The sequence below is a fragment of the Mustela nivalis genome (genome assembly GCF_964662115.1).
Source record: "Mustela nivalis genome assembly, chromosome: 5".
In the NCBI taxonomy this organism is placed as follows: domain Eukaryota; kingdom Metazoa; phylum Chordata; class Mammalia; order Carnivora; family Mustelidae; genus Mustela; species Mustela nivalis.
The window spans coordinates 70,813,669-70,827,837 of NC_139024.1; the positions used below are offsets into that span (position 1 = coordinate 70,813,669).

The 14,169-nt window shown below is 38.3% G+C and overlaps 1 protein-coding gene across 6 annotated transcripts in view; it reads right to left on the reverse strand.

The window, feature by feature from the left end:
• The window catches only part of LAMA2 (laminin subunit alpha 2), a 641,423-nt gene that overhangs the window by 382,599 nt on the left and 244,655 nt on the right, over positions 1-14,169 (reverse strand). For all 6 annotated transcript variants that reach the window (XM_082731189.1, XM_082731188.1, XM_082731187.1 and 3 more), the window contains exons 6-7: positions 12,615-12,704; positions 11,095-11,212 (exon numbers count right to left, since the gene is read on the reverse strand). In XM_082731189.1, the coding sequence (XP_082587315.1) occupies positions 11,095-11,212; positions 12,615-12,704 (208 nt within the window). The remainder of the gene's footprint in view (positions 1-11,094; positions 11,213-12,614; positions 12,705-14,169) is intronic.

Consider the following 14,169-nt stretch of genomic DNA (forward strand, 5'->3'; position numbering starts at 1 on the left):
CATGGCTACACAGGGTACTTCTTGAATGGGGTGTTTAATACCCTATTAATGGGTAATTATATTGTTTCCAGATTCCTCTTTTATAAGTAACACTGAGTAGGTAATAGGAGCCCAAGGAGGTGGGGGAGGACTGGGGGTTCTAATGTCATACCGATTCCCATTTGCCAGCTGTGCGACTCTGAGAAGAAAATTTAAATCCTGGTGTCATTTTTTTTTTTAAGATTTATTTATTTGACAGAGAGAAAGAGAGAGAGCACAAGCAGGGGGAGTGGCAGGCAAAGGGAGAGGGAGAAATAGGCTCCCCCCTGGGTAAAGAGCCCAACATGCAGAGTGCCCAACATGCGGCTCAATCCCAGAATCTGGGATCATGACCTGAGCCAAAGGCAGAGACTTAACCCACTGAGCCACCCAGGTGCCCCACTTGGTGACATTTTTATGCTTCCCTTTTCTGGATGTTGTGAGAGCGCAAACACCCAGTGGAATGGCTGGCACACAGGAAATAGTCCTGCTACTATACAACCACATCTCTAGGCTAAATTCCTACAAGTGTAATTTTAAGTCAAATTTCAACTTCAATTAACTTGAAAAATTTCCCTCCAAAATGTGATGTCAGATTACTTTCCTTCCAACAGATATGATAAAAATTCAACCGTAGCCTCACCAACACTATGTATTATCAACCCTCTTTATTTGTTCCTGGACATAGTAAGCATTCAGGTATTTGTTAAGTGAATGAATGATAAGTTTTGCCGAATTGAAAAGAGTATTTTCATTGTTTTATTTGGTACTTCTTTTATTATGAGTAAGTGTGAGAATCTCTTTAGATGGTTTTAAGTCTTTTCTTTTTCTGTTTGAATCTTTGCTCATTTTTAACCAGTTTATTGAATTCTCTCTCTCTTTTTTTAATTCTTTCTTATTGCTATAGAAGACATCTTAATATAGTAAGAATACTATCTCCTTGTCTTGTTTGTAGCAAATACTTTCCCTGGTCTAAAAATCCTAAATCTAAACTTTGGTTTAGAATATAGGATTCTTGCTATACTGATGGAAAGTTTTCAAACTTTTTTCTAGGGAACCTATAGTCATAAATATAAATCTCTAGGTATTATAAGCGGTTTTATACCTTTAGGACAATAACAAGAATTCTTACAAATCCTGTTGTAAAAATATATTGCAAGAAACAGACAAGATTTCTGCTTCCAGTGTAAGTAAAGGGAAATATAGAGGAATGCAAATTGATTCACACATTATGTAGATTTAGTATTTATAACTGTGAGCTAAGTAGGTAAAACACGGATGCTTGGGGAGCCCTGCTTTTCAAATTCCATGCCAGGGCCCTCTGCCTACAGCTCCCATGGCTCTTTTAAAGGCACTGCACCTGCAAAGTTCCCTATGTATAGCCTTAGAGAACACGGATGGTTCCCAGTCACAAAGAGCAATTTTCCACTCTGCCATCAGCAGTTTGCTATTTCACAGAATAACTAAGACACATGATAGAAATGGTCTTTAGTATAGGCTTAGCAAGGGAAGAAATATTCTTTGCTTTTTAGAGATATATCCTGCCTTAAGTAAGCCAAATTGATGAAAATCCAAATTAACTCAAATGAATTAGTAGGTAATTATTCATTTCATAGAAGGATTTGTCATGTTACAGAAGGGGTTTTCTACATCTTAAGGTGATTGGAACACAATTCAACTTGGAAAAGAAAATTTTCATATAAGCTTTTAGGAATGTATACATTGCCAAAAACATGATATTTATGCAAGGTTCTATGGTTTGGATTCTTGTGTCCCATTTGTGGACAAAAAGAAAAACTTTTTTTTTTTTTAAATTTGGAAATACCACCTTCCATCTGTTCCATGAGAAAAGATGATTGTTTCATAATTCCACTATTTAAAATTATATATATAGTAATTAGTGGTGATGTGCTTTTGTATTGCTTTACCCATCCCTATTCCTCACAAATTTAAGCTAAACTTTTTGTTTCCTTGTGTAAACACACATACATAAGTGGAGTATACTAAAGGATTTTGCAGATCACTTTACAAAATTAAAACTGTGTGGGAGAATGTCAGGGGCAAAAGGAAGAACCCCTGCCCTCAAATGCTACTCCCACTTGTGATTGCTAATATTCATCAGAAGAAGAGAAATATAATTAAATTGAAAGAAGTATGAGAACATGAGTGGCATTGCACTTAAGTTCACTCTTAGGAATGAATGTCTGCTTTCACTGGGAGCAGCTTTGGAGAACCTGAAGGATGGTCAGGAATGGGGTAGGGGATATGCAAAGAAAACAAAAGCTGGGACTCTGGATGCCCCTTTTACCACAGTGGGGGGGGTGGCCCATTTATACAGCTATAACTCAGCAACCATGGGTGATTTCTAACAAAACATCTTCACAACCAGGCAGACACAAATCAAAAGGCAAAAAAAAAAAAAAAAAAAAAAAAAAGGAACACCTGGGTGGCTCAGTTGGTTAAGTACCATCTCTTGGTTTTGGCTCAGGTCATGATCTCAAGGTTGTGAGATGGAGCCCTGAATCAGGCTCAGTGCCCAGCACGAAGTTTCCTTGCAATTCTCTCTCTCCCTCTGCCCCTCCTCATCTCTAAAATAAGTAAGTAAATCTTTTCTATAAAAGGGCAAAAAGGTGAGTACAGAAAATGGAGGGACTCAAGACATTGATAGTATATTAGTATATGCAGAATCTTAAAAATTCAAAAGAAAATATTTTATGATTGGGGGGATTTTATGATGAATGTTTCCTATAATTCAATAGTTTTAAGAACCTACCATATCTGACACAGGATACATGATAAAATTCTTTTAAATAAATATAAAAAGTTGGTATTAGGTTAAAATGTCTACCAAGCCTGTTTGGGGGCAATATATACTTATGAAAGTAAAAAAAAAATGTAGCTAGGACTCAATAAAATATTAATATTTGAATTCAAATGAATTGGGCATCGTGGTTATTTTGGATGTACAGCTCAGCACAAGTCTTTGTTTTTAGGTCTCATCTTGGCCTGAGCAGATCTCCAGAATGCAGGTGTCTCTAGCATACCTATCACCACGTTGGGCCAGTTGACAATTTTAGGCTACAAAGTCATCTGCTATACTTCTTGAGTATTTCCCTTCTGAAAAAACTGGACATATGCAATTGTCTTCAAAAGTGCTAACATTCAAGTGTGAATGAATGTTTGTTGACATGTGTTTTCACAGCCAGCTGTTTCACTGTATTTCATCACTAGCTTTTTTTCTTGGTTGTCACCATCCCATAATTGCTACAGCCTAGTTTATGCTAATGATTATCATTGGTGTCATTTCTAATATTAGTATCTTATATTATTATTAATGAGAAATCGTACACTTAAAATATTAATTGTTATTATTAAAATAAATATTTTTCTATAAATTTGATTTTTTGCCTTCTCTGTTACCTTTTAGTCTCATATTCTTCCCAGCTAATGGGAAGACTTTAATAAGTATAATTTATAAGTATACTTTAATAAGTATAACTAATGAATCAGAGTGTTTTGGTTTTGTCTTTTAGGTAATGATATAGTTCTAGTAGGAAAGGTGTAATTTCTCCCCTCTGTTTCTTCCTCCGTTAGATGATTGATATGCTAGAGCTGTTTACTAGGGAACGAGCTACAAAGGGAGAAGGCAGAAGAATCTGGAGCTCTGCTGGTTTCAGAACCATTTTACAAACATATAAATGTATTAGAAAATTTGGGGCGCCTGGGTGACTCAGTGGGTTAAGCCTCTGCCTTCGGCTTGGGTCGTGGTCCCGGGGTCCTGGGATCGAGCCCTGCATTGGGCACTCTGCTTGGTGGGGAGCCTGCTTCCTCCTCTCTCTCTGACTGCCTCTCTGTCTACTTGTGATCTCCATCTGTCAAATAAATAAAATCTTAAAAAAAAAGAAAATTAGTCTCTATATAGTGTAGGTTTTGTTTATTTGCATTTCAACTGGAGTGTGTGTATGTGTGTACATAGTTGACCATTAAACAACATGGGTTTTTGAGCTGTGTGGATCTACGTATACACAGACTTTTCTCAATAAATATATTGGAAAAATTGGGGGGGATTTTTGACCATTTAAAAAACTTAAAAATGCAGAGGAGGAGTCAAGATGGCGGAGAAGTAGCAGGCTGAGACTACATCAGCTAGCAGGAGATCAACTAGATAGCTTATCTAAAGAGTGCAAACACCTGCAAATCCATCAGCAGATCGAAGAGAAGAAGAACAGCAATTCTGGAAACAGAAAAACAACCACTTTCTGAAAGATTGGACCGGCAGAGAAGTGAATCCAAAGCGACGGGAAGATAGACCCCGGGGGGAGGGGCCGGGTCCCGGCAAGTGGAGGAGCAACGGAGCACAAAATCAGGACTTTTAAAAGTCTGTTCCGCTGAGGGACATTGCTCCAGAGGCTAAACCGGGGCGAAGCCCACGCGGGGTCAGCGTGGCCTCAGGTCCCACAGGTTCACAGAAGGATCGGGGGTGTCTGAGTGTCGCAGAGCTGGCGGGTATTGGAGCGGGAGGCCGGCTACAGAGACAGAGCCGACAGTGAGCTCGCAGCTAAGGGTTACCTTGAACCGGTCGCAGGCTCGGTGAGCTCGGAGCACGGCCGGAGGTCAGGGAGACGGGAGTTACTGGGAGCTGTTCTCTGAGGGTGCACTGAGGAGTGGGGCCCCAGGCTCTGGGCTCCTCCAGGCCAGAGACCAGGAGGCCAGCATTTGTATTCCCGTCCTCCGGAACTCTACAGAAAGCGAGCACTCAGGGAACAAAAGCTCCTGAAAGCAAACCCAAGCGGATTACTCAGCCCGGCCCCTGGTAAGGGCGGTACAATTCCGCCTGGGGCAAAGACACTTGAGAATCACTACACCAGGCCCCTCCCCCAGAAGATTAACAAGAAATCCAGCCAAGACCAAGTTCACCTATCAAGGAGTGCGGTTTCAATACCAAGGAAAGCAGCAGAATTCCAGAGGAGGAGAAAGCAAAACACGGAATTCATGGCTTTCTCCCTGTGATTTTCATTTTTTTTTTTTCCTGTAATTTTTTTAGTCTTGCAGTTAATTTAATTTTTTCTTTTTCCTTTTTTGTCTCTTCTTCTGCTAAATTTTTTTTTAACTTTTACCCTTTTCTTTTTCTAATGTTTTTAACTAGTTTATTTAATATATATATTTGTTCCTTTTTATATCTTTCTTTATTCGTTTTATTTTATTTTTTATTTATTTTATTCTTTTATTTTATTTATTTTTCTTTTTTTTTAATTCTTCCTTTTTGAACCTCTTTTTATCCCCTTTCTCCCCCCTCACGATTTGGGATCTCTTCTGATTTGGTTAAAGCATATTTTACTGGGGTTGTTGCCACCCTTTTAGTATTTTACTTGCTCCTTCATATACTCTTATCTGGACAAAATGACAAGACAGAAAAATTCACCACAAAAAAAAGAACAAGAGGCAGTACCGAAGGCTAGGGACCTAATCAATACAGTCATTGGTAATATGTCAGATCTAGAGTTCAGAATGACAATTCTCAAGGTTCTAGCTGGGCTCGAAAAAGGCATGGAAGATATTAGAGAAACTCTCTCGGGAGATATAAAAGCCCTTTCTGGAGAAATAAAAGAACTAAAGTCTAACCAAGTTGAAATCAAAAAAGCTATTAATGAGGTGCAATCAAAAATGGAGGCTCTAACTGCTAGGATAAATGAGGCAGAAGAAAGAATTAGTGATATAGAAGACCAAATGACAGAGAATAAAGAAGCTGAGCAAAAGAGGGACAAACAGCTACTGGACCACGAGGGGAGAATTTGAGAGATAAGTGACACCATAAGACGAAACAACATTGGAATAACTGGGATTCCAGAAGAAGAAGAAAGAGAGAGGGGAGCAGAAGGTATACTGGAGAGAATTATTGGGGAGAATTTCCCGAATATGGCAAAGGGAACGAGCATCAAAATTCAGGAGGTTCAGAGAACGCCCCTCAAAATCAATAAGAATAGGCGCACACCCCGTCACCTAATAGTAAAATTTACAAGTCTCAGTGACAAAGAGAAAATCCTGAAAGCAGCCCAGGAAAAGAAGTCTGTAACATACAATGGTAAAAATATTAGATTGGAAGCTGACTTATCCACAGAGACCTGGCAGGCCAGAAAGAGCTGGCATGATATTTTCAGAGCACTAAACGAGAAAAACATGCAGCCAAGAATACTATATCCAGCTAGGCTATCATTGAAAATAGAGGGAGAGATTAAAAGCTTCCAGGACAAACAAACACTGAAAGAATTTGCAAACACCAAACCAGCTCTACAGGAAATATTGAAAGGGGTCCTCTAAGCAAAGAGAGAGCCTACAAGTGGTAGATCAGTAAGGAACAGAGATAATATACCTAACAGTCACCTTACAGGCAATACAATGGCACTAAATTCATATCTCTCAATAGTTACCCTGAATGTTAATGGGCTAAATGCCCCAATCAAAAGACACAGGGTATCAGAATGGATAAAAAAACAAACCCATCTATATGTTGCCTCCAAGAAACTCATTTTAAGCCTGAAGACACCTCCAGATTTAAAGTGAGGGGGTGGAAAAGAATTTACCATGCTAATGGACATCAGAAGAAAGCAGGAGTGGCAATCCTTATATCAGATCAATTAGATTTTAAGTCAAAGAGTATAATAAGAGATGAGGAAGGACACTATATCATACTCAAAGGGACTGTCCAACAAGAAGATCTAACAATTTTAAATATCTATGCCCCCAACGTGGGAGCAGCCAACTATATAAACCAATTAATAACAAAATCAAAGAAACACATAAACAATAATACAATAATAGTAGGGGACTTTAACACTCCCCTCACTGAAATGGACAGATCATCCAAGCAAAAGATCAGCAAGGAAATAAAGGCCTTAAATGACATACTGGACCAGATGGATATCACAGATATATTCAGAACATTTCATCCCAAAGCAACAGAATACACATTCTTCTCTAGTGCACATGGAACATTCCCCAGGATAGATCACATCCTTGGTCCTAAATCAGGACTCAACCGGTATCAAAAGATTAGGATCATTCCCTGCATATTTTCAGACCACAATGCTCTGAAGCTAGAACTCAACCACAAGAGGAAGTTCGGAAAGAACCCAAATACATGGAGACTAAACAGCATCCTTCTAAAGAATGAATGGGTCAACTGGGAAATTAAAGAAGAATTGAAAAAAATCATGGAAACAAATGATAATGAAAATACAACGGTTCAAAATCTGTGGGACACAACAAAGGCAGTCCTGAGAGGAAAATATATAGTGGTACAAGCCTTTCTCAAGAAACAAGAAAGGTCTCAGGTACACAACCTAACCCTACACCTAAAGGAGCTGGAGAAAGAACAAGAAAGAAACCCTAAGCCCAGCAGGAGAAGAGAAATCATAAAGATCAGAGCAGAAATCAATGAAATAGAAACCAAAAAGACAATAGAGCAAATCAACAAAACTAGGAGCTGGTTCTTTGAAAGAATTAATAAAATTGATAAACCCCTGGCCCAACTTATCAAAAAGAAAAGAGAAAGGACCCAAATAAATAAAATCATGAATGAAAGAGGAGAGATCACAACTAACACCAAAGAAATACAAACTATTATAAGAACATACTATGAGCAACTCTACGCCAACAAATTTGACAATCTGGAAGAAATGGATGCATTCCTAGAAACATATAAACTACCACAACTGAACCAGGAAGAAGTAGAAAGCCTGAACAGACCCATAACCAGTAAGGAGATTGAAACAGTCCTTAAAAATCTCCAAACAAACAAAAGCCCAGGGCCAGATGGCTTCCTGGGGGAATTCTACCAAACATTTAAAGAAGAACTAATTCCTATTCTCCTGAAACTGTTCCAAAAAATAGAAATGGAAGGAAAACTTCCAAACTCATTTTATGAGGCCAGCATCACCTTGATCCCAAAACCAGGCAAGGATCCCATCAAAAAAGAGAGCTATAGACCAATATCCTTGATGAACACAGATGCGAAAATTCTCACCAAAATACTAGCCAATAGGATTCAACAGTACATTAAAAGGATTATTCACCATGACCAAGTGGGATTTATTCCAGGGCTGCAAGGTTGGTTCAACATCCGCAAATCAGTCAATGTGATACAACACATTAATAAAAGAAAGAGCAAGAACCATATGATACTCTCAATAGATGCTGAAAAAGCATTTGACAAAGTACAGCATCCCTTCCTGATCAAAACTCTTCAAAGTTTAGGGATAGAGGGCACATACCTCAATATCATCAAAGCCATCTATGAAAAACCCACTGCAAATATCGTTCTCAATGGAGAAAAACTGAAAGCTTTTCCGCTAAGGTCAGGAACACGGCAGGGATGTCCATTATCACCACTGCTATTCAACATAGTACTAGAAGTCCTAGCCTCAGCAATCAGACAACAAAAGGAAATTAAAGGCATCCAAATCGGCAAAGAAGAAGTCAAATTATCACTCTTTGCAGATGATATGATACTATATGTGGAAAACCCAAAAGACTCCATTCCAAAACTGCTAGAACTTATACAGGAATTCAGTAAAGTGTCAGGATATAAAATCAATGCACAGAAATCAGTTGCATTTCTCTACACCAACAACAAGACAGAACAAAGAGAAATTTAGGAGTCAATCCCATTTACAATTGCACCCCAAACCATAAGATACCTAGGAATAACCTAACCAAAGAGGCACAGAATCTATACTCAGAAAACTATAAAGTACTCATGAAAGAAATTGAGGAAGACACAAAGAAATGGAAAAATGTTTCATGCTCATGGATTGGAAGAATAAATATTGTGAAAATGTCTATGCTACCTAAAGCAATCTACACATTTAATGCAATTCCTATCAAAGTACCATCCATCTTTTTCAAAGAACTGGAACAAATAATTCTAAAATTTATATGGAACCAGAAAAGACCTCGAATAGCCAAAGGGATATTGAAAAAGAAAGCCAAAGTTGGTGGCATCACAATTCCGGACTTCAAGCTCTATTACAAAGTTGTCATCATCAAGATAGCATGGTACTGGCACAAAAACAGACACATAGATCAATGGAACAGAATGGAGAGCCCAGAAATAGACCCTCAACTCTATGGTCAACTTATCTTCAACAAAGCAGGAAAGAATGTCCAATGGAAAAAAGACAGCCTCTTCAATAAATGGTGTTGGGAAAATTGGACAGCCACATGCAGAAAAATGAAATTGGACCATTTCCTTACACCACACACAAAAATAGACTCAAAATGGATGAAGGACCTCAATGTGCGAAAGGAATCCATCAAAATCCTTGAGGAGAACACAGGCAGCAACCTCTTCGACCTCAACCACAGCAACATCTTCCTAGGAACATCGCCAAAGGCAAGGGAAGCAAGGGCAAAAATGAACTATTGGGATTTCATCAAGATCAAAAGCTTTTGCACAGCAAAGGAAACAGTTAACAAAATCAAAAGACAACTGACAGAATGGGAGAAGATATTTGCAAACGACATATCAGATAAAGGACTAGTGTCCAAAATCTATAAAGAACTTAGCAAACTCAACACCCAAAGAACAAATAATCCAATCAAGAAATGGGCAGAGGACATGAACAGACATTTCTGCAAAGAAGACATCCAGATGGCCAACAGACCCATGAAAAAGTGCTCCATATCACTCGGCATCAGGGAAATACAAATCAAAACCACACTGAGATATCACCTCACACCAGTCAGAATGGCTAAAATCAACAAGTCAGGAAATGACAGATGCTGGCGAGGATGCGGAGAAAGGGGAACCCTCCTACACTGTTGGTGGGAATGCAAGCTGGTGCAGCCACTCTGGAAAACAGCATGGAGGTTCCTCAAAATGTTGAAAATAGAACTGCCCTATGACCCAGCAATTGCACTACTGGGTATTTACCCTAAAGGTACAAACGTAGTGATCCAAAGGGGCACATGCACCCGAATGTTTATAGCAGCAATGTTCACAATAGCCAAACTATGGAAAGAACCTAGATGTCCATCAACAAATGAATGGATCAAGAAGATGTGGTATATATACACAATGGAATACTATGCAGCCATCAAAAGAAATGAAATCTTGCCATTTTCGACAACATGGATGGAACTAGAGTGTATCATGCTTAGCGAAATAAGTCAAGCAGAGAAAGCCAACTATCATATGATCTCCCTGATATGAGGAAGTGGCTATGCAACATGGGGGCTTAAGTGGGTAGGAGAAGAATAAATGAAACAAGATGGGATCGGGAGGGAGACAAACCATAAGTGACTCTTAATCTTACAAAACAAACTGAGGGTTGCTAGGGGAGGGGGGTTGGGAGAAGGGCAGGTGGGGTTATGGACATGGGGAGGGTATGTGCTTTGGTGAGTGCTGATTCGCAGACCTGTACCCCTGGGGATAAAAATACATGTTTATAAAAAATAAAAAATTTAAAAAAAAAACTTAAAAATGATCCATGTAGCCTAGGAATACAAAAATATGAAAAAGTTAGGTATTATGGTAAAAACACATGTTCTTACCATAATAACATGTTAATTGACTGTTATTGGTAAAGCAATGGCTGTTAATTGATTGTTATTGGTAAAGCTTTTGATCAACAGCAGATAATAATTAGTAATTATTAAGTTTCTGGAGAATCAGAAGTTATACCCAGATTTCTGACTGTGTGGGGGGTTGTCATCCCTAACCTCCACATTATTTGAGGTCAACTCTATGTGTGTGTGTGTGTGTGTGTGTTCATATAATGCTATAAGCTTAAGATTTACTCTGATGACAGTAAGTGTAGTTTTGTAAAAAGTATGCTTTTATTACGCTTTTATCTATCTCTCGTAATTCCCACACAGTGGTAAAGGCTAGGTGTTTAGTAATTTTTATCAAATTAAACACAACAAAACTGAGTAAAACCATAGGATAAAAGAGCCTACCAGCTATTGCCTTGGTAAAATACATTAACTGGAAACATGCACTTACCTAAAATCACCACATGCTTATATTACCTGTGTCCCAGAAAAGGAAGAACAGACATTGAATTCTAGGGATCATACCTTCACATTCTGTTTTAGTCAGAAAAGTCCCAGCTTGCCAAGGTTTCTGATGGAATCCTGGACAGCACTGATCACAGCTGTCTCCACATGTATTATGCTCACATTCACAGCGGGATTTCTAGTGTAAAATTGGGGGAAAATCATAATTTTAGTATTTTTGGAACCATTAATGAAGGGCTTTCCCTAGAAGGTAGAAGGAAGAGAAGAGAGAACTTTTCTGAGCACAGGTGCCAAAATGTGAAACTCCTGTCCATCTGGAAAGGAAGAAGTACCAGCCTAAGGAGTGGATATATTCGGTTAACACCAGCCTGAGGAGGTCCAGACTAGTTCTGGAGTCACTGGACTCAGGTCTGGAAGATAGCACAGGCCCAACTGATGACTGTCTTGAAGACTGAACTCCTTTCTCTGATTCCTGAGATCTATAGCGTTTCTGGTTTGGATGTGTCCACTTTAAGGCAAAGTACTGTTAGCATTCAAGGGTGTGGGAAGAAGAGAATAGATTCTTAGGCACTAAAGGCCACAGGTCGAATAGCAATCTCATGTCCCAGGACTGAATTTCCTGCCTGTGTGTGCTCCGAGTAGAGTCCAATGCATCGTGTGGAACAGGGACTGCAAGGCTGCCTTTGGGCTCTCATAGCTTGAGGAACACATGAGAGAAAACACCCACAGCTTGCAGAAAGCTGCACCATAACCTGCCCCAAAGAATAGGCTCGGGCATTTGAGCCTCCCCTAGGAAGTAACATTATGACGCATTAGTCAGAAAGCCAGCTTTGAGAGAAATACCATTTGTATCCTGGTTTTAAAGGAAAAAAAAAAATCCATACATAAGTAATTATGCTCACTGATCTTACTACTGAATATGTTTCTTCCCTATAATATACAATAGATGATTTTGTATTTTACCAGTTTATGACTGAGAAAAACAGATATCTGTTCATCTTCTTTTTAGGTGGTGCTTATTTAATACGAGGGCATTAATTTAAAATTCAAGCCGAAAGCAATCTAGCATTTTCCGACCCGCTGGTTTCATCACTCTCTTAAAGATGCTCTTCAGTTCCGCACCCTGTTGCCCAGGCCCTACTGCAGCCTCCGGTATCGCGGCCGTTCCTATTTACTTCCATGTGCAGTTTTCATTTGTTTTCATTAGTTTCTTTGATGAAAACTTTTTAAAAGAAATGGTCAGGTTGACTGATGGCAGGCATTCTCTAAAGCTAAATTATACAGCAGGCTGTCATCACTAGAAAGGTTTCAAAACAGACCAGTTTGGGAGGCTTTTTTGGGGGAAAAAAAAACCACCACAACAAAAAAATCCCAACTAATCCATTTCTGATACTGTGGTGGCTGACTTCAAAGTCTATCATCCTAACTGCTGGCTCTATTTCACCCTGGCATGGCTTTCTATTACACCGTCTAAGTGAGGATCTGACACCCATTCACAGCATCCCTGTCAGCAAAGCGGCTCACGAAGCATTTGACAGTTGAGAGTTTCATCTTGCTAAGTATCCTATAAATATACATACATTTGTCACCGGATCAAGCGGACAAGCCCTGGCATGACCATAGCAGATGCACATCCCTCCGACCGAAATATCCTTGACCGAGTAGTAATACTGCAAAAAGCAATCCAGAGAGAAATCCTGTTAAGATGACTACAAGGTGTAAGTAACAAAAGGGAACATTCGCTTAAAAACATTACTTTCTGCTTTCATCCTTAGTTTGAAGCAGAAGGAACAACGGGAACAATGGAGGGCTCACAAAAGTGTCAAGTTAACTCCTTGCCCTGTGATCAGAGCCCAGAGAAAGACCGCCTCTGATTTACATGTGGTGGGGGGCATTTGAGAAATTTCCTTCCCACAGACATACAAAGTCTGTGCTGGAGTATTTATTATTGAGAGCAAGTTTTATCGGCAGGGTGGGGGTTGGTCAGGGCAATTACTCTTCATAAAAGTTGTTTTATGCACTTTTGTGAAAGAAAACTCCCTTTCTTGCCATTATAGGAAGCTCAGTGTTTCATTAATCATATGCGGACTGTCGTACGCGATGTATTTGAAGAAACTCAACATACTTAGAGGAAATCATGCTCAAAACAAAACGTTTCTTAACTATATTAAGAGGAAATAAAATGTAATGAACTGCAGGACTGATTTAACATAACATAAGGAGTAAACTACATGGGAGGGACACTTGCTATTTTTTTCATTATTATGTTAAAATTAGTCCATGTGATTACTTTCCTATTTGAAATTAACATAAGGTTATGTTTTTAATTATTTTAATCTACCCACCTATCTTTAAAGATAATTTACAATGATAGTATTGGACTAGTATACAAATTTTAATTAATATGCATATAATATTTTGTAATCATGAGAGTACATTATCTTATAGAATCCAAATAACCATTTCAGTGGTAAATCATTCTATTATTCCAATTATTCACATTACAAAACCCAGCAAGAATAAATAGGTGAATACAAATCTGAGTTCCCTAGCTACAAATTTCCTTTTTCCATTTACTTCTTTTTTTCCTATTTATTTTTGTTGTTTATATAGAGTATCTTTTATAATATTTTTTGTCACTTTTGTTTTTTGATATACTTAGACCTGGAACTTGAAATGAAACTTGCCAGAAGTTTAGGAATGTAAAAGTCTGCTTTTCACGAAATTCATCTCTTAATAATATAGATACAAATAGGGATATTTGGTCAGAAAGCTGATATAGTATTTTGCAGATGCTTTTAAAACTGGGAAATTTTCTTTAAATATAAATGCCTAATGCTTCACTTTTGAGTCATGAAGAGCTGAAATTCAATATCCTATTTTTATATATTTAAATTTATATGTAGTGTTTACTGAACTTGAGCACTTTCAAAAAGCTTATTTATATGTTGCATTTTATTGCACTATTTTAAAGGCTCATGTACAATGAAGTTATAAATAATAGATGTGCATCCCAACCCCCACTCTGCCTTCTGCAAAAGATGATAAAAGGAACATATTTATTTACATTGGTTTTTTTTCCTCCATTAGATATACTGTCGGAAAAGATTAAATTGCACTTCAAAATAACTCAGT